This window comes from Echeneis naucrates, chromosome 21 (assembly GCF_900963305.1).
Source record: "Echeneis naucrates chromosome 21, fEcheNa1.1, whole genome shotgun sequence".
Lineage (NCBI taxonomy): Eukaryota > Metazoa > Chordata > Actinopteri > Carangiformes > Echeneidae > Echeneis > Echeneis naucrates.
This window is the reverse complement of record NC_042531.1, coordinates 14,872,391-14,893,250: the sequence shown is the minus strand read 5'-3', so window position 1 is coordinate 14,893,250 and position 20,860 is coordinate 14,872,391. Positions and strand designations below refer to the sequence as shown.

The 20,860-nt window shown below is 40.3% G+C and overlaps 1 protein-coding gene across 1 annotated transcript in view; it reads left to right on the top strand.

Annotated features, from left to right (window-relative positions):
- The first annotated feature begins 3,934 nt into the window (after positions 1 to 3,934).
- asic4a (acid-sensing (proton-gated) ion channel family member 4a) overlaps positions 3,935 to 20,860 on the top strand; it is a 72,266-nt gene continuing 55,340 nt past the window's right edge. Inside the window, exon 1 of the mRNA XM_029530641.1 lies at positions 3,935 to 4,510. Coding sequence (XP_029386501.1) covers positions 3,935 to 4,510 — 576 coding nt within the window. The remainder of the gene's footprint in view (positions 4,511 to 20,860) is intronic.

The following is a 20,860-nucleotide window of genomic DNA, read 5'->3' as shown; positions in this document are numbered from 1 at the left end:
CCATGTTCTTGTAATATTTCTATTTCCATTCCTACCTCTATTCCAGAGCATCTGTAATGAACAGAATTTCCCCTGGGGATTAATAAGGTATTTCTGTTTCTGATTCATCATGTGCTGTTGAGTATGGACTAATAAGGGAAGAAATAAGTTTATAATAGCAAAAAATATTAAATATTTTTTGCAATATAGCTACACACTGTATTCCTAGTCATTTACATTCCCTTTAAATTACAGAATCATCCCACCCATTTTAACTCATCAGTTTACATTGTTGTACCCGATCAGGAAACCTCCATTGGTCGAAGTGTGGTCTCAACCTTGACAACAAAAATGTTGAGATGCCAACTTGTAATATTGACATAGGTTAGAAAAGTTTCCAAAAAATCCTTTCAGGAAAATAATCCAAATGAAGAATGAGGTGTAAAGCCTGTTCTCAGAGTCCGCGACTGACAGAAATCAACAGCACACACTCGAATCAGTGTTTGGAAACTTTATTTATGGACTATCGAACCCTAAATTTGTATGTTTTTTTTTTTTACCCAAGAGAATTGTTAGATATAAATATGTATATAAAGGACACATTATTGAGATGAAATGAATGTTGTCTATTAAGGACTTTTTGGGGTCTAATGAATGTTATCTCCAGAAGCTGGGAGACTACAGGCTCCAGTCTTCAGAAATGACTGTTTGTCATTTGAGTCAGTATTTGTTTGATTCAAGATGAGGGGAAAAAAAATGGAAATGGTTTTTACTCCCACAGTTTTCATATTCACAAACATAAATCGAAATATTGCCACAAGCTGTCTTTCAAAATGTAAAGTGTAACCCACAGGAAATACAGCTTTGACCCTTAATTGGTAGATGGGGAGAGCAATGCGCCACTGTTATTCACTGCCATAGAAACTGCAGTCTCAATCTGTGCTCACATTCCCTCTTTTAAATTAGAGTTTCTCGTTTAATTTACAGACTGCGGACACATTTCATATATCATCATCCCATTTATGTGCTTTGAAACGCAATAGTTGTCAGTAGAGTCACTGTCTGAACGAACCCTGTCATTTTCTGTCATATTTACCCCACAACTTTCTGACAACGCAGGATTATCCATCTTACACCACTGTGTGATGTTTGGATAATTCATCTCCTCTTTAGGAAATGCCAGACTTGTTGGAGGAATGCTTCCTGGCTGATGCTGTATTCCAGCTGTCGGCTGTCTCTTAAAGGTAAAAGGAGCGGTTCAACCCACGGGGCAGCTCCAATGAATTTTATTTAACAAAGGTCCCCTGACTTGTACCCTTTATGGAGGAAATGGGCTCACAGTGGGTGCTGCTCAATCAGATACACATTCAAGCACTCACAGTGAAATCTTACTTTTTGCTTACCAATAATGGTGAATCCAGTAAAAGGTCCCTTATTGATCATTATTTCAGCATGCACAGAGCTGCAGTCTTAGTCCTGTTGGAAAGAGACTACTTTCACTACTTGAACCAAATACTGCCGGTATATTCAGAGTGGGGTGAAGCCATTATTTAACATTTGACAGAAAGAAGAGGGTGTGGGAGTTATGTTGTGATGTGGTTTTTGTTGTATGCCAAAGGGAGCGATTGCATATGAGTCCATTATTGATAGTGACGGTTGAGGACGGTGGTAACATGATCCCAATTTAGATTTTGAAGTGGCACTCGTGCTTTTCCTGTGGTACTTGGAATTATTTGGTTAAAACGGCAAAAGATGTGACAGAGACTCATAGAAAGACTGAAACGCAGTCCACCCACAAGATTTGATGTGAAATTGTATATGCGAAAATATTTGTAAACAGTACAAGTAAACATGTAAAAGTGTGATGGCCAAAACTTTGAGATTTTGGTTCTATCAGCTTCCTTTATTTTGCAATATACCGACCAAAACAAGCCATTTCAAGCCATCTGAATCATTTTGTGTTCAAAATCTATACTCAGCTGTCTTGTATTTTAAAGGGTAAAACAATGATTTAAATGCATTTCCACAATTTTCAGAAATTGTGGAAATGCATTTATTCATAGAGTTTATGGTTATGTTAGATGTAACCATGAGACCACAAAATAAAAACCTTGCTAACGTTATCCACGGTGTCCAAAATAACTTGAAGGTCACAACATTTAATCCATTGTATCTCATTTTTAGGGCATCAAACACAACACAGTCCCAGGGTTTGGAGAATAATTGGCTCTTACAAACAAATATAATGCCATCCACGCTTTCAGTGGTTTTCATGTGCCAGATGTGCCTGCATGTTTTTTTATTCACATTTGGTATTTAGTCATGGCATGGACTGTGAGCTTTCATTCCCTCTGTGAGACTGTAAATAAGACCGGGATCCTCTGGGAGTGACTACATAAAACACTCCGTGGTTAGCAGACCTCAGTGCCTGCCAGAGGCACAACTAAACCATGGATGCTTCACTTCTATCAGGTAAAGGCAATATCCTAGACATCTCTGTTTATCTATCAGCAGAGCGCACCATCAAAAGACAACCCTGCTTTTAAAATAAGTATAAAAGGCAGATGTCTGAGGAATTGCCTTGGCCATAAATAAATTAAGTCAAAAAGGGAGAGTTGAAATGTTTTTGTGCTTGTATTATGTTTTATGGGGAGAGATGATGCTTTTTAACAGACCTCATTCAGACCTGATTATTATTTAGTGCTGTCCTTTATTTGCAGCCAAACTATTATGTTTTACAATAATAAGTCTAATGATTACAGAGAAATTTTCTGTGCCCTCCTTTGTTCTGCTGTTTTGAGTAATTTAGCATTTCTGAAGCTCTTCTGGTCTTGACTTGGCACGTTTGCGTAGAGCGGTTGAATTCACTTTTAAATATGCCTTTTCTCTTGAGGTCCCAGCCCCTTGTGATGTGACCCGCATGACTAATTCCATTTAAAGGGGAATAACATGCATTAGGGCTCTCACTTTTCTGCCTCGCATTTGCATAATTTTGTTTGGCAACTTGGAAAAGGGCCATTAACAGCACTAAGATACACACAGTAAGGGGTTGAGATGGAGGCAGATCAATACTTTATTTCAACATCTTTAGCAGCACTGGGGTCCAGAGCAGGAAGCATCTACTAATTCAAATTCGTGCAGGAGTCTTGTGACGCTACCATTAGTTTGTGAAAAGAGAACGCCGTTGTACCGCGTCTCTTACTCTGACAGACATGATCTCTCAATCAATAGTCTTTTACTTTTTTGTTGCAAAGACATGATTGATTGCTGCGAGTTGCCGCGTGCTCAATTCCACTTCTTGCACTCCTCATTATTGTTTCAATTAGGCATTCTCTCGAGACTGTGTTCGCGGGTGGCATTAAGGAGCGGTGACCCCCGTGTGATTTACACCAAACACCAGATGTTTGGCAGAATAACCTTTGACACAAACTTTATTCAGGGGGGCTGTCTACACAAAGCGTGTGGATGACCGGGGGAACTTGTGACTCGCGCCAGTGAGGAGGAAATAATCACAATGTTACCTTCTCATGAATTATTAAGTGCCTTGTGCTTATTTTAGCCTGACTCAAAATGCTGCATTTTCATCTGTGGGTCTGAGGCAGTGGGAAAGGGTGCATTTTTTTTCTGACAGCTGTATTACTGCTGATAAGCAAGACTGTGTGAGCTGATCAAGTAGTGAGACAAGCGTTCGGGGGAGTAGCAGCATAGCAGCAGCAGCGCTCTAGTCACTAGGAGCCGTGGCGGCAGAAGCAGCAGCAGCAGCAGCAGCAGCAGCAGCACTATCAGTCACAGCACAGGCGGCAGCAGCAGCAACAAACTCTCTCCTGTCTTTTTCTCCTCTTTGTGGAGTTGTTTCCTGCTCAGAGGACAAAAGCCAAGGAAGTAGGAGGGAAGTGTCTGAGGGCTGATAGCTGCCATTGAAAACAATACCCAAAACGCAGACCTGGCTGCCTCCATGCCTATCGAATTTGTTTGCAAAATCAAATTTGCAGAGGAGGATGAGAAGCAGAAAAGCAAGCAGGATGGGGACAAGGAGAGCCTGATCGAGGAGAGCTGCACGCCTCCGGCCAAGGACTTGGCCGGGTTTGCTAACTCCTGCTCCCTTCATGGGATTAACCACATCTTTGTCTCTGGTCGCCTGGGTATCCGACAGACACTCTGGACACTTGCCTTTTTGACTTCACTCGCGCTATTCCTGTACCAAGCAGCTAAGTGTGCCATCTCTTACCTGGAGCACCCTCATGTCACAGCTCTGAATGAGGAGGCGACCCCTGAGATGGTTTTCCCTGCTGTGACCATCTGCAACATCAACCGCTTTCGCTTCTCTGCGCTCACCGATGCTGACATCTACCACCTGGCTAACTTAACAGGTCTGCCCCCCAAAAACAGGGATGGGCACAAACCCACAGATTTAATGTACCCTGCCCCTGACATGCAGGACATCTTCAACAGGACAGGACATCAGTTAGAAGAGATGCTCATGAGCTGCAATTTCAGTGGACAGAACTGCTCAGTCGAGGACTTCTCTGTGGTGAGTGAGAAAGTTTCTTCAAACTTCTACCTTCACCTGACGCTGATCATGTCCCATTACTTCATCATAACTTATTCACTTCATTAAAAATCTTTCCACAGAACAATTCTAAAACTGAGACAATCACATTTTTATCATTTCGAGTGCTCATGTACATAATATTTTACAAAGCTTGTCTTGTTTAATCAAAACTACAGATGAGCATCAAAGAAAAATGAACATTTTAGAGCAAGAGAAAATTAAATTCTTTTTGTGCGTGTACTCTTCTCTAGAGTCCACATGGTTCCCATGATACATTTCTGCATACATGATTCATAGTTTTGGCTCACTCATTGAGCTATGTCTCATCTCCATAAGTTCTCAGCAACAGTGTTTCAGTTTGTATCAGAATCTGCTATATCAAACAACAAAGGCTGCTCCTGTGGATGAAAATCAAAGAGCTGCCGTATGTGGTTGTATACTTTTTCAAGGCAAACTGTACCTTAATGCTGCCTCAAACTCCAGAGTGCATGGCAACAAAATTGTCATCTAAAATAATCGAGACTCTTCTCTCTTTCTTTCCCTTCTCTCCCTGTCGCTCCCCCACTCTCTTTCTGGTATTGCAGAGCAGCTGCCTCCCTCTCTCTTTCCCTCTCTCTCTCTCTCTCTCTCTCTCCCTCTCTCTCTCTCTAAGCTCTTGTACATTTCAGGATAGAAGGAGTAGTGCTTCTTCTATGCTGTATTTCAATCTTGCTGCTGTTAAGATTAAATATTTAAAGACAGACATACATGATTTTTGCATTAGCCAGATTGACTAAAAGGAATGAAACTATTTCCATGAGAGGGAAAGTTTGTGTGTGTGTGTGTGTGTGTCTGAGAGAGAAAGAGAGGGGGAACAGGTGAAAGAGAGTTTGTGCCTGCGTTCTGTGCACTATTTATTAAAGGCACTGTCCTTGCGGGAGATGGATTTCCCCATCTCTCCTGCAGAAATAGGAATATGCAATTGCTTTAGTGATGATAAAGTGTAGGTGTCAAGTCTTAATAGGGTATGTTGAACATTGATATGCTCACCTTCCTGAGACCTAAAGATTCTGTCTTATCATGGAGATGCCGCTACATTACCTCTGATGTGCCAAATTACACCAAAGAAATGATGACATTTCACTGCCTCTCGTATGGTTTCTCTAACTGTGTGCAGAGCAATTTATTTTTCTTTGTCTTTGTCTTTCAAAACAGCCTTACACATGGTGACACAGAAGTACCTGTGACACGAGAGAGGGAATATTTCTAGGTTGTTCAAACAGGAAAACGGAAACGCCATTCTCTTCAGGGGGGCTGAATAGATTGACAAAATTCTGTCCAAAGCAACAACATGACTACAAAAGCTGATAATGTGCTTCTTGCACATTTGACAGCGATGTCCTCTGACACTGACTCTCTGTCCTCCCTGAGTATATTAATTAGCAGACAATTCTGACATCTAGGAAACGTGTGTCCTGTGTCAGTCAATAAATCCCGTGGCCCTCTTTGGACGCAGGGTGGCTTCAGCGCAGATTAAAACGCTGTAGAAAGTTCCCTAAGCTACTGTTTCCTCTCTGTCAGCTATGTGATCTGCATTTTCGAGGGCTGTCAGTTAGATTTGTTACAGGCTACTTGCTTCCTCCACGCATGACAAATCAGTCACTCCAAGTCCTGGTGGGGATCACTAGTGGGAGTGTGTGTAGAGAAAAGGGCAGGGAGTTGTGAGAACAGGGAGGAGAGCAGAAAATAAAAGTCACAGTACAAATGGAACTTGGTCACACACAGCTCTGATTGTGTTTGTGTGCGTGTGTGTTTCGTCAGTCCGAACCCAAAGTCATTTTTGTAGAAAGTTGTTATTACAGGTCAAGTGCTTTTAAAGTCATGCAAGCATATACAGTACAAACCCAAATACAAAGGTGTCCCGCACACATCATTCTGCATTATGTAGGTTCATAGGTACCTCCATTTTTTTCAGCAGCCTCTTATAATTTGTTTTCTCTGATTGATCGTTCTACATCCCTGAAATCTTTTATTTGGGTAATGTGGATGTGGCGCTCTTGGAATATTGAATGATGAAATGTAATTGCGATATTATACATGCTATAGATTTTCTGCGAACAGACAACGTTCTCTGTAATAGAGTTCAGTTTGGATTTTGGTGTATTCTCAGAATGATTAATTGCTTATAATTTAATGAATAATTGCATTGGAGTGATATAATCAGTCAAATGCATTTTCTATCGTATTATATTATTTCTCTCTCTCTCTTTCTCCTTTTCTTTACACACACACACACACACACACACATATATATATAAATTTAGGTTAAAGCTTTTTTTTGTGATTTATGTGATTTCTTCAATACATTCATTCACAGTTGAATGATTAACAATCAATTGTCTGTTTGCTGTAATTCATGGAACGAAAATACACAGTGATGAGTGGCAGCTAAAGTGAAAGCCAGTGAAATTTGTTTTCCTCTTTCCAGCGTCGTCGGACAGCTTGATTCTTTGACGTAGGTAATAAGGCCAGTCTTTATAATTAAAGATTACATTATTGACTTGGATTAATCACACAAGATAAAGCTGATTCAACAAGCCATGAATAAATAGATTAATATTTTTCTCCCAGTCTAACTCCAAATAATTGTTCATCCATTGTGTGTTGCTGTCGCAGAGATGAGCACTGAGCCCTTTGGCTTTTTTTTTTTTTTTTTTTTAAACAGAGCTCTGAATTGGTTTGCTCTGACTCTCAGCTGTGTTTTCTGCTGCATTATCAGATTTTGCTCTCAGCAAGGACAGATCCCTCTTGCATATATTCATGGGGATAACTAAACAGCTATAGGGTGGCATGCGGGGTGATCTATAAAAACCTGGGTTAACAGGGACAACACTGAGAGGCTCTCTGCCGTGCAATCTGTCATTATATTGACTGAAGCCCCAAATGTATTTTTTATAGATAATAATGTGTTTAATAGTATAAGCCATTGATGATGATCAGCCTGCTCCTCAGTCTTTCACGGTGGGAACATTAATGTAAATTGATACAAAAGAGACATTACTTTGAGTTGATCTCAATAAATAGCCCTGTGCTGTTCGTGGTGTAAGAAAGAATCAGTAGAAAGATTTTGCATTCAGACAGAGATGAGTCACCAAAACTGTATCATGTCTTCCACGGTTTCCTACTCTCTTCTCCTGGGAAACAAGTTTTACATTTTGCTGGTATGTTGAAATGTACACGGGAACATAATGTGTAAGATCACACCATTTCTGTGCAACTCAGCCATACTGTGACGCATAAGATGTTTTTTTTTTTTTTTTTATTTGTTAGCCAACGTGTCTGCCAAAGATACATCAATGCGGTCTCGCCTATTACAACAAGAAATACGGCCCCTACCTTTGCCGTTTTATGTGAATGTTGCAGAGAGTCCCATGCACATGGCTTTCATTTTCAGTCTCTTATGTATGTAATGTGTGCATGTGTGTGTGTCTATGTTGTGTACGTGTGCAGATGGCTGTGAGAGTGACATCCGCTTCCCCAGTGAGTCCAAAGCATTCACATCCTTTAACAGTGTACCCACACGCTCACGCACACACACTCACACATGCCTAACCCAGCCACCCGCCTTCCCCCTGGTGGAGAGCGACGAGTGTGGGAGCGTGAAAGTGACTTGCTATCTGGACTGGCTTCATCTCCAACAGCCTGTCAATTAGCCGTCTACAGTTCCACTGCTGTGGGTGTCCCTGCAGCTTAACTGTCTGATATCTGATCCACACACCCAACCCTGGATCACAGTGCTGAACCATATTACACCCCACCAAAACCATAAACAAACAAATGCCCGCAGTTTTCTCTCCCCACCCATCTCACGGAATAATAAAGAAAAAAGTTAACTAACCAATTCCACATCATGCCTCCACAATGAAGGCTAGAGGAGGACTGCTGCTGCTTTCCCACCCCTCCTTAGTCCTGCGCAGCTCCTTCCCTAAGCTTATCCTCCTCCTCCAGCATGTGAGAGGAAGATGAATTGCAGTGCAATTGGCCGGCTGCTTCTCTCGATATGCATCACCACTGTCTAATCAGATGAAATCCGCCTGTGACCAGCCATTGGATAACCTGCAAACAGTTTATATTTGTGAATATTTACCTTTTTTTATCACTCCCTGAACCTGTTTTAAAACCTCTCACCGTCCCACTGTTTGGAGCACTCGGTTTGATGAGGAGAACCTGTAGCTCAGGGATGGCTTTTAATTCCATGATAAAGGCTTCCGATGTTGTGGTAGAGCTAAAGCCCCTCCTCTAACCCCTGGGAGTCTTTTACTCACAGAGACATTTGTCTCTTTCTGACAGGTCATACACTGAGCTGTTGGTAGTGTTAATGTGGCTTCGCACACACACACCTATACAAACGCACACAGGTTTCATCACAGATTGAGAGAGCTGGCTTGCAAGATTGATCATGACTCCTGACTGGGTGCCCCTCCCTCTCATAGGATCAATACATCCTTCAGTCAGATTGCTTCCCTGCCCTTCCTACTCCAAGTCTGGTGTGACTAATTATCCTGCGCCTGTGTTTTGGACCCAGTCACCGCTGCATTTGTTAATGCCGCCAGAGTTGTTGAAGAATTTGGTCTTTAGAACAAGATATCAGTTTGTTTTAGCGTGTATACAGCCCAAATCAATCTATACAATCTCTACCTTTTCCCTAAAGGACGCTGAAAGTATCAAGTGCAATGAGGTGACCCACATCGAAGAGGGAGAGCATGGGAGGAATTTGCATTCTGACAAATTTAATGTCTGATCCAAAAGTCAGAAGTGAGGTTTTTAATACCGGGTTGATCATTGTCTTGTAATATAAGAAAACTTGTGTATTCGTAAAGGCAGCTCTGTCTGAATTAGGATCCACCCAATAATGAGCAAACAAGAATTGATGGATATTGCACCCTTAGGCCTGATTAGATTACTCAAATGTAAAAAACTCAAAGTGAAATTAGTTCTTACAAATGAAAAGTGTGCATGTACATGCTGCAGGGTTAAGCAGGTAGAAACATATTTAGAAAACTTTATTATTACATTTTTTTTTTTCCTCTGCTCAAGTTTTTTTGCTCCGCATTTTCTACAGAAGCATAGCTAATAAAAGTATCATTTTCATTTTGAGTGTCTCCATGTTAACACATTGAAAGGTTTCAGTTGCAGCTGCTCTCCTTCAGTGACCCCAATCAAATGACTAAATCTCATCCAAGCTAAAGTCACTGCCCACAATACTAGTCTCACTTGCTGGGATCCTTTCAAAAAGGACTCATTAATCAGCGGATTTAGGAAAAGACTTTGATCTCTGTTTGAGGAAAGCTAATAAATGATTTTAGAGTGTCTTTGACTGCATTTTTCAAAAAAAATATAGTTGACTCAAACTGCACTTATGCCCCTCCATCATTTTAAGGCTTTTTCTTTGTTATAGTTTGCAGTGATGGTGAAAACAGCATCTGCCATGCGGATATCTATGATTATGAAAGCCTTTGGCCGAGCGCACTTTAAATACACACTTGTCTTCTTAGCTGCCAATGTGAGCGTTTTATTTTGTCATCTTTCCCAGTCTCTGAATACATTAGTAGAAATTTGTCTGTAAAATTAACCAAACTTGCTTGTAGGCCACCGTCACAAAATGGGTTCATACTTGCTCATAGGGTTTAACTGCAAATGCCGAGAAGTAACTCAGAGAGAGTGTGTACATTTGAGATTTAGACTTGTTCTACAAAAGGAGATGTTTCAGATGTCAGCGCAAAGTGGGATCATTTTGAGTACAAACCAGAAGGCATCAAACTTTTGATAACCACTTAATGGGATCTTTCAGCCATCTGTGTCTTTGAACTATAATGGAAAACCAAAGAAATGTCAAAACAGATATCGAAACACCACATATTTCAGGGGAAGAAAAACCATTATATTGCTATTTAGTATTATAAACCCAGTTAAATTAAGTATGTAAATAAATGGTAATCAAAACAGGCCAGAAAAACTCAAACAGATGTAGTCAAACATATGTTAACATCACCTCAAAGGATATTTCTGAAGCCATGGCTACATTAAGAACACCTCATAATTTATTGTACAGTGCTCCCACTGATGTGTGCGTCACATATGTAGCTGATATGTTAAATTGATTTAAAATGGCCAGTTTGACTTGGATGAAAATGTCAGTTGGTCACAGATCTTCCAATGGAAATAGCATACAGCACAAATGTCATAGTGAATATTTACCCCTGGCATAGTCCTAACATGAGGGCCTCATCTGTCCGCTTGGCTGGACACTTAACCGTTTTTTTCTTTTTCTTTTTTTTATTATGCCTAACGTCACACACACTTGACCAAGGTCCCGCTTGTTTTGTTTTGGAGTTTGTTTTTGTTTTTTGACATGTGCACAGATTTTGCGTAATATCATCACACTTTTTAAATCTAATCTGCCTCTCTTGGCGCATTACTGTTGGCTGCATTGAATGCAAACAATGTTTCAACTATAGTACATAAACACAAAGGTGTCATGACAGGTGTGATATTTTGTCTGAACCTTTATAGCAATGTGGTGTTAACTATGTGAAAAGGCCTTCTTTACAATGATGTTTGGCATACCTTGTAGCTTCCTCTTGGGAGATGCATGCACTGATTTTTCAAATAGCTCTCAGGCAAGAGCAAATACACACAATACATTTTCCTTCTCCATAATGTTCATACCAGACATTCTTATATTACTTAATAATGTACTTTGAGCTTATCGAATGGCATGCTATGATAGAACATGCTGAATAATTCAAAGTAATGCCTTTGTTGTCTAAGTATTTCCTACTGACCATCTCTGAGGCCGTTTGCTCTTGAGAGAACAGTATTACGCCTTTATACTGTTTTGTAAAGCTTTCTGGAATCAGAGGTTCGTTTTAAAATTCCCATCAAAATTTCATTTAACTTACCTTTATTTCTATTGATCTTCAATAACTACTGCACTATTGCAGATGAGCAGTTAGAGCTGTTTTAATCACAATGAAAAAATATGATTTTTCTGGCACATAATGATTATGATTAAAAATGTAATTTTGTGTAAATCTAATTGTGGATATATATACAAAGAGAAAGAGAGAATTAAACAAGATAAATTTACACCAGGGCAATTTATTGGTGAAATTAATGTGAAAATCTTTAGCTTTTTTTTGTCTGTGACAGAGATACTAGGTTACAAATATCTGAAGTGCCATTCGTGTTGAAAAGCCCAGTGTTTTTCCAATGTGGCATGCGAGGGAATCCATGTTGTACCGAGGTTTTAATCATTAAAGATCATATTGGGACTTGCTTTATAATTTTTACATGTATAATCCAATCCAATTTAGAAACCACTACCATAAGTGCCTACTCCCTTTTTCCTAATTAATGCATCTCGTTTAGTTAGCAAGGCAGCGCAGCGGCATAGTGGTTTGTGCTGTCGCCCCACAACAGCAATGTTGCTGGTTCGATTCACTTTATGAGCAGAGTTTGCATGTTCTCCTCTCCTCCCACCACCCAAAGACATCATGTTTGGGTGAATTGGTGACTCTAAATTGTCTGTAGGTCTGAGTGTGAGTGGTTGTTTGTCTCTGTCTCTGTGCGTTGGTCCTGTGATGGACTGGTGACCTGTCCAGGGTGACCCCACCCTCACCCAGAGTGAGCTGAAGCTGTTGCGCCTGCAGCTGAGTGTGATGCACCATCTGATATATCCCCTAACAGCATACAAAATCCCCATCAGAGAATGCTCTGTTCATTTATCAACGGCTTGGACTCCCATGTTGTCTGAGCAGACTGCCTGAAATGCGGTGGCGCTCTGGAACTGTCCATCATAAGCTGCACTGAGGGCTGTAAAAACACCAAAGTGAGGCTTAACACGACCCTGGAAGAGGCACAAGAAGCTATGATTCAAGCTCCTATGCCCAGACTGGTAACTGTCAAATCCACAACTCCCAAAGAGGCACTGACAAAAAGGCGAACCAGACCTTCTTACCGACTGCCACAACCTAAAACTGGAAGATGCAAGTTAACCCAGATCAGGATCTGTCCTTTCTGCGAGAGTTAATTCCAGCCAGTCTCTGACTAGACCTGATCTTGTGGTGGACCTATTGAAAGTACTTTTACATGGTACTAACTGTGCAGTGGGATGCTGCAGCATAAGAAATATTAAGGAGGCTAAAGAACTCTGACCTAGCAGCAAAGGCAAAATGGAGGCATAATAGTTATTAAAACGTCTGCTGCTGACCGTATATGAGATCGCCCTCCCGTAAATAATGATCGTGTTTGTGCAGCTGGCTGTTATCATCTATAGTTATATTTTATCTAATGGCTGTAATAATTACAGTGGGAGCAAAGGGAAATGTTTAGTGGTGTAGCTTATAGAAAGACGATGCAATGGTCCAAGGGGGGAGAAGATTGGGGTGGATATATGGATCAACAAAATAAAGAACAATGAAGAACAGTGCTTGATTCCCATGTGAAAGTAGCAGTTTGTACTGTTTCCACACCTGTTTGGAAAACTGAAACATTGCTGTTGTTATGGCTACGAAGAGTATGTTGAGTCAATGTTGAGGAAGTGACCCCAAATGATGATCGTTTTCAAAAACTTAGAGACTTTGAATGTGACATGGTTGTTGGTGCCAGGTGGTCTGGTCTCAGTATTTCAGAAGTCGCTGACCTACCTGGATTTCCACCTAAAACGCAGGTTTACAGAGAACATCAGGAGATCTCGCTCTGTGCAACGCGTCAAACGTTGCAGCAGGTGGGTCACAGCAGCAAAAGACCACATCAGGTCCTGTCAGCTAAGGACAGGAAATTGAGCCTACAGCTCACACATTTTCACCTTGAATTATAGAAGACTGGGAAAACACGGCCTGGTCTGATTAATCTGGATTTCTGCTGCCATTTGAATGGTTGCGTCAGAGCAAAATGAAAGCTTGGGTCCGTCCTGTCGTTTACTTCAACATTGTTTCAAGTCCACAGCTGACCTGATTACTGTTGCTGACCAAGACCAACCTTTATGAACCTTTATGAACATGAACATCGTTTGATTGTAGCATAACATGTCATGTCACAAAGCTCAAATCATCTATGTTTTTTTTTTTTTTTTTAAACATAGGAACGTGTTCACTGCACAGTCGCCAGATCTCAATCTGAGAAAATGTCTTTGGGATGTGATAGAACAAGAGATTTGCATCATAGATGTGCAGCCTTCAGCAACTGTGATGCTATCATGACCAGAAGCCTGCATTTTGTTGGCTCTATGCCAGTTATAAAGTTATGAAGCAATTTGAAAGGCATAAGGGTCCAACTCAGTTCGAGCAAGGTATACCTAATAGTGACCAGCGAGTGTCTATGTACCTTTAACTGGAATATTCAAACCCCTTTGCGTTCTCTGTCCTTCAGTCTGGTTTCTGTGTGTGTGTGTAGGCTATATTATTTAAATTATAGATCTTTGACAAAGTAATTCATGGCGAATTGTTAATATAACAGACACCAGCAAACAGACAGTGTACTAGCCAAGATTTGTCTCCCTAGGCTGAGTAAACAGTTTGTGACAATGGAGCCAAGATAGCCAGTGGTTGTTGGCTGCTGCAATTCTCTCTTGTTGCGATTTGTGTAGATGCATAATTACTTCAGCTAAATTTGTGTTTTTCCGATTGTGATTTGAAACAAAAACAATTGTACAACTCTAGTGCTTATTATGTAAATACAATGAAGTTTGATCCTATTTCTCTTTCCTCTTTTTTTTTATGCTGCGTTTAGCTCAACAATAAGGAATTTGTTTTTGCTTGTGTTTTAATAATGTCATTTTACTGTTTTTATACCTGTATTGATACAGACCCGAGACAGAGTATTACATTCTCTACACATAAAGGTCATTTTTTAAAACTCTCGATGCACACTGTAAATATAAAGTTGTCACTATTGCCTTATCTTCATTGTAAATATGCCTTTTCTTTTTCTTTTTTTTTTTTTTTTTTTTTTACTGAGCGTACACAAACCGTTCCCTCACCAGCCTTTTAACTGTGACATCCATGACTTGTTTGGACAACATGTGGACAGTAAATCTTTCACCTCATGTTGGCAGTTTTGTTGCCTGGCTCGGGCCACGCTGACAAAACACTTGACCTTCAGGTGCAGCAAAATGTCATCTGATTTAGCACACCCAGTTTGAATTGCCACCACTTATTTTGTCATCCAAGCATTTCATGTTGGCTGGGACGTGTCAGAACAAACGCATTATGGTGTAATGAGCTTGGGTAAAGGGGGAGATTCACTCACATCGAGACTACTGATCTCATTTGGACATAGCATTTACGGAGCCGTTACTGTATATCTGCATCTCTGCATCAGTGTAATTGTGAAGAATATGAAGATAGATGAAGTCATTACATGGTGTTTTTTTTTTTTTGTTTGTTTTTTTTTTACCTTTAATAGCAATTTGTTGGTGAAATTAATGTGAAAATCTTACACCTTTTTTTTTTTTTTTTTTTTTTTGTCTACATGACAGAGATACTAGGTAAAAAAAATAACTGACGTGCCGTTCGTGTTGAAAAGCCCAGTGTTTTTCCAGTGTGGCGTGCGAGGGAAGCTATGTCGTACCGAGGTTTGAAACATTAAAGATCATATTGGGACTTGCTTTATCGTTATACATGTATAATCCAATCCAGTCCAATTCAGAAACCATTACCCTCCGTGCCCACTCCCTTTTGCTAAATTTATGCTTTTCATTTCGTTAGCATGATAGCGTTTTGTCCCTAACATCTGTCATGCTGTATTTACGCACATCCCTTATGTCCCGCTCCTCACATGATCACCAAGTCACTGTTAGGCATGTTTGTTTAAACAAGCGTGTAACTGTGGTCATGTGCCCCAATAGTGTTGTCAAGATTAATTCTGTGTTTCCCTAATGCATGCTAATGAGAAAGTTGTGTGCATTTGATTGTCAATAAGGTGAAATACGACTCTGCTCCCTAAATGCTGGCTCCGTTCAATAACCTATTAAAGTTGAATCACAGATAACTTGGCGCACATCAGGAAAGCAATCTGAAATTTGTGCTGACATTGATCCAGCAGGAAGGAGACCTATTGCGCCGATTAACACCGTTGCCCCAGGAGAGGAGTACCTTGGCCATTAATAGCCCACTGTCCTAGATTTAACTTAGACCATATAAAATCCTTTTTATTTATGAGACACACAGTGGTAAAGCATCATGGATACAGTAGAATGGTGCCAATATATATATTTTTTTCAACTATCTCAGGCAGCTGTGTTGTTCTTTCCCTTCCGAATAATGCTTAAACAGTTTCATTTCTGCTATTATAACAGCTTAGTTATTATTTCAATCATTTGCTTGTTGCACACAGATGAATCGAAACTATTCACATTTGATGACAGCGAGTGTTTCACCTTGAATGTGCTGAGAAATATGCCATCATACTCCCAACATTAGTTTGGAAATTGACGTCAAACATATAATTAATTGATGATATTACTGTATTGATGGTCGTCGGAAACATTATTGTCAAATGAAAACCTTTTGGAGTTATTGCATGTCCTCAATTTTCTTGTTGATTGCTACACAGCATTCCAGGATCCAGCAAATGTTGCATTTTATATTCCCTTCATCACCAGACTAAGCATTTGAAGTTGGGAGCCGGGGGGGTAAATTAATAGTTAGTTTCTTGCTCTTTGGATGCCAGCTCAGAACCAGCTAATGGGTGTCCAATGTTAACCTATGCACAAAAACATCTGTAAAATGCCATGGACCATTTACAAGTGTGACAATCATTTGAATATGAGATGTCTGCATGCTGATCCAGTTTAATGCCAACTCATGGGAGGCTTCTATAATTAGGACCACACAAAATGTGATTGTCTGATCTGAGAATGAACGGAAAAGCACATAACATGCATTATGGCTAGAAAAGACAAATAGCTCATCCGTTAAACACCCCCCCCCGGGAAGTTGGAGAGAGGAAATGACAGATCTTTTCAAAACGGTGGTCTCATCCATTTAATTATAAACACTGTGATAAGGGCATCTCCTTAGAATAAATATGTCCAGTAATGAGGTATGGCATTGCTGTTTATCCGTGTCCTTGACATTCACTTTCAGAATAAGGAACGGGGGTAATGGCATCCTTTTAAACAGATCTTGAAAGTCCAAGGCAAGGGATAAATGTCAGTGGGTTTCACTCACACAAATCACAGTTTTTTCTTCTTCTCTGACCTTCACTCTATCTGCTGTGAAGAAAATTAGAAGGATATTAATAAATAATCGAAATGTACAGTATGATAAAGGCGCTCCCCTGAGATAGATTAAATATAAAAGTATGCCTTTAATCTGACAATTAATTAGTGAGTTTAGGTAATGATAAACGATTAATTAGTATGACATTGAGTGAGTTCTGGGACAGTGTAACTGGATATGTTAGCATACCCCTCAACATAAGCCTGATAAGCTTAAGACCGGAGCCCATGCCAGAGAAATCCATTGTGTATTTGAATATCAGTGTAATCTAATTGGTGTCATTATATCTCTCTTGGCAAAAGCTTCGCCTCAGGATACCATTTGGCTGCTCCAGACAAGGCAGCTGTGAACAGATCAATAGATGTAGTGGACATGATTGTGTTATGATTATACACTGGCTTGTAAAGCCCACAGAAAGGTGTTTTGAAGAAAGGTGCCACACCTCTTGGCAGACTTCAGCTGCAAACAGCGCAGTGGGAGATGGACAGCGAGACGGGCTGCAGCCCTGCTTCAGGAGCAGCTGCTTCGAGTGCAGAATTAGAGCCTCCCCTTGTTTCCACCTGGCGTATGCAGCTCAACTGATCCAAGTCAAGCCATCATTTGCTTCATTTTCTTGCTACCCAGCTCAGCTTGCAAGCCAGTCAGTTGCTGGCCCCTGTAGTGTGACAGCTAATGATGACAGGTGTGTGTTGTGCACATTCAACTATAATATTTCTCATAATTAGAATTATAAACTGAAAAAAAATTTTCACCACGTCACAACAAGAAACCTATCATTTTACATTCTCAGAGATTTCCTTTCCAAAGTCAGCACAACGTTGTTGCTTCTTCATCTAAGCGTCCATGAACAATTGAACTTTTCACTCTTAGAATTCAGTTACGATGCAGAAAATAAATCAGAACTGATCCTCGCAGAGCTAGTGATGATACTCAGAAGAGGTCACCTTTCAACGTGTCTCCTTCTAATGCAAGTTATGCAAGACTATGGCCTGATCTCACCAGACATCGCTTGTGTACTGAGTAGATGCCACTGAATAAATAAAACCCTAACCCTTCTAAACACCAGCTTAAGATTCCAGGATTAGCATCTCATTAGACCGTTCTTGTGCTGCTGGTTTGTGGACAAAGAAGTGAGAAATGGCGGCAGGAGAGAGGCCGTGTTAGATCCTTCTCGTTTGTGGAAGAGATTTAGGGTGGAGGATAGTTTGAATGAGTAACGTGGTTTTGTCACATAAGGTGGATCATTACAGCACATCATGACAGAGATGTTAGTTTGAAGTACAAACAATTTTGCAGAAGCCAAATTCACCCATGTAAATCTTTAAAAGTATAAGATAATTACTAAACGTCCCTGCACCTACCATGACTGGTTCATCTCCAGAATACTTGCACTGAAAAACTTGGTGACAGTCTGTTTCTGAGATAAATTGGCTTCAGCAAAAGTGTCTCCTGCTGGTGGTCAGTCTGTGTTATCTGTGCCATGAACATGCAATTTCCCCTTGATTGTGCTCCCCACGGATAAGTAAACACGTTCAGCAGAGCAGTAAACTACAAAAGACAGGAGCCCAAAAAATTGAGGTGATAATGTGCATGAACAGACAAATCTTAACCCTAAATTACAGGCACATTGAAGATTTTCGATATTCAGATTGCCAGTTTGTAGTAAACATGTGAGTCCCTGTTTCTGTCCTCTATTTAAGATAAAAGCTAAATCTCAGTTTATCCTTCTGCCATGGCTCCAAAATGTGAAGCAAAAGAAGCTTTTATAGCGGCACTGATTTCCTAGATGTCTCTGGGAGATGTAGTCTGGCTGACCAGTATGAATGAGATATGAAATGCCTGGATTGCCAGGGCAGTCCGGTCTATTCCATACCACCGCCTCAATTTGGCCACACGGACAACTCGTTGCAGGATTGGACAGCAAGGTTAATGTTGAAGACTTTCATGCAACCAAGTTTGAAACAAAGTTTGATGTTGCTATGTCACTGTTGTTCCCACGAGTATTATGAAACACAGCGAGCATATAGAAAGCTGGCTCCTGGATTCTGATGCGTGCTGCATTTACATCTGGCTGCTGATAGTCCCATGATCTCTTTCCACTCCTTGTTGGTGTGCGACAGTATCATAAAAATTTCCATGTCACTATAAGCAGTGCACGAAATCACACAGTGATTTTTGCCGAAGTTGAAGTGCCTCTCCTTGTGTTGTCGTCGTGACGTGTCAGCAGCGTCTGAAATTAACTTTTTAGTTGGTTGCCAAGGGCTGTAAACTAAAAAATTACCTGCCAAGAACACTGGCCCTTATCAGCCAAAATGTTTAAGTTTTTTTTTTTTTTCCTCCTCAGAGAAATATATTGCCTTCCACCATTCCACCTTTTGTCTTTTTTTTTTTTTTTTTTTAATAGAATCAGATACTGCGTAGTCACGTTTTTCATGCTCATACACCTGAATTTGTTTACTCATTCGTTGTGGCATAGTCTTTAAATGTGTCGGACCTTTTAGGCACAGTTACTATTGTTCCTGATGGTTTACTGAAAAGTTGTTTTTCCAGTTTTTTTTTTTTTTTGGTTTGTTTTTTTTTATGTCACATGAGTTAATTTCACTGCAAAAAAATTTCCCCCCTCTTCCTGCTGAAAGGTTAGAAAAGTATTTTCTAAGCACAGAGTAAGTACAGTCCATGGAAGGGGAAACACAGCATAGAAACAATGAACTGTGCATCCTGCTGTGCCATTCAAAAATGAAAGGGCATATATATTTTTAACGTTGAACAAGTAACAGAACGTTGAAATCTTTAGAGTCCTTCATCTTTTGATAATGTTTTCATTTTCATATTTTTGTATCAAGATGAGCAGTAGAAGAGTGAACTCATTCCCCTATTTGGTTGTTTTCTGTCAAGTTGAAACATGCATCGAGTTCTAAGATGAGGTGAACACCACATCAGTATTAATCTGCCAACACGGGGATCCTTTTGTCTGGGAAAAAAATGAAAGAAGTGACAGTACTGTGCTTCAGTGTAGTCCATTTTGGCTGTCACAGTGACAAATAAGAAATCATGAAGCCATGACTAACGGGTAACTAATTCGTCCTGCATCACCAGCAGCTGAAGCACCTGAATCGAAGCATGGTTTAGTTCAGTGAATGACAGCACGTCTGCTCCTTATGCTGCTATTAGTTTCCTGCGGAGCTCACAAAGAAATGCTTGGTCGCAGGTGCTGTTAATGGAGGCACGCAAATGCGTACCAGCAATTTTCTTTACATCTTGAGTCATTCTTTTGTTTATGTGGGGGGAAAAAAACTGATGTAGCGATGTACTTAAAACATTTGAGGATTGATCTTATTAACTAACATTGGCATGATGTGCATTACTGAACATGAAATTAGTCATCTTATGCCCTTTGCAAGCCACTGTTGTGTATTTCAGAAATGCATTGTTGTTAACAAAGACTACAATGCCAAGTCAGCGGTTAACATGAAAGCTAATTGAACCATATCAGCAGTCCTCTAATCCTGCCCTCCTTTTAATTTGTTCGTTTTACAGCAGTTCTCCAGACTGACTTCCATCAGATGTGACAAATGTATGCATCCTGTTTATAATGTGAGTTATGTTTTAATGAGTAGCACTAATTAACCAGCACGTCAACCTGCTATCTTCACCAAGCACTCCTCACGAATCTCTGCATTGTTGAGATTATTATTGTTGCCTTGATCTGTTTTTTAAAACGTGTAAAGCAGGCATGTGCATTTGACTTTCCTTTGCAGCAGCCCAGTCTTTACAGTGGAGTCGTGTTCATGGTGGATCGACCCAATAATGAGCAGATTCATCTATGTGTGAAGCGGGCTTTAATTGCCATCACAGATAGAACTCAAACCTTTATTTTCCAACCACCTACTAATAACTATGCTACCAAGCCACAATTGTCAGCTAAGATAATCGGGGATGAGAGGAGGATGGGGACGTCTTTACATGTTTACATGAGTGAAGCTCATATTAGATGAACAATGTGTTATTGTCATGATTTGGAAGGAAGGTGAAAGCTCATATGAGGAAAAAGTGTTGGGGGGGCATG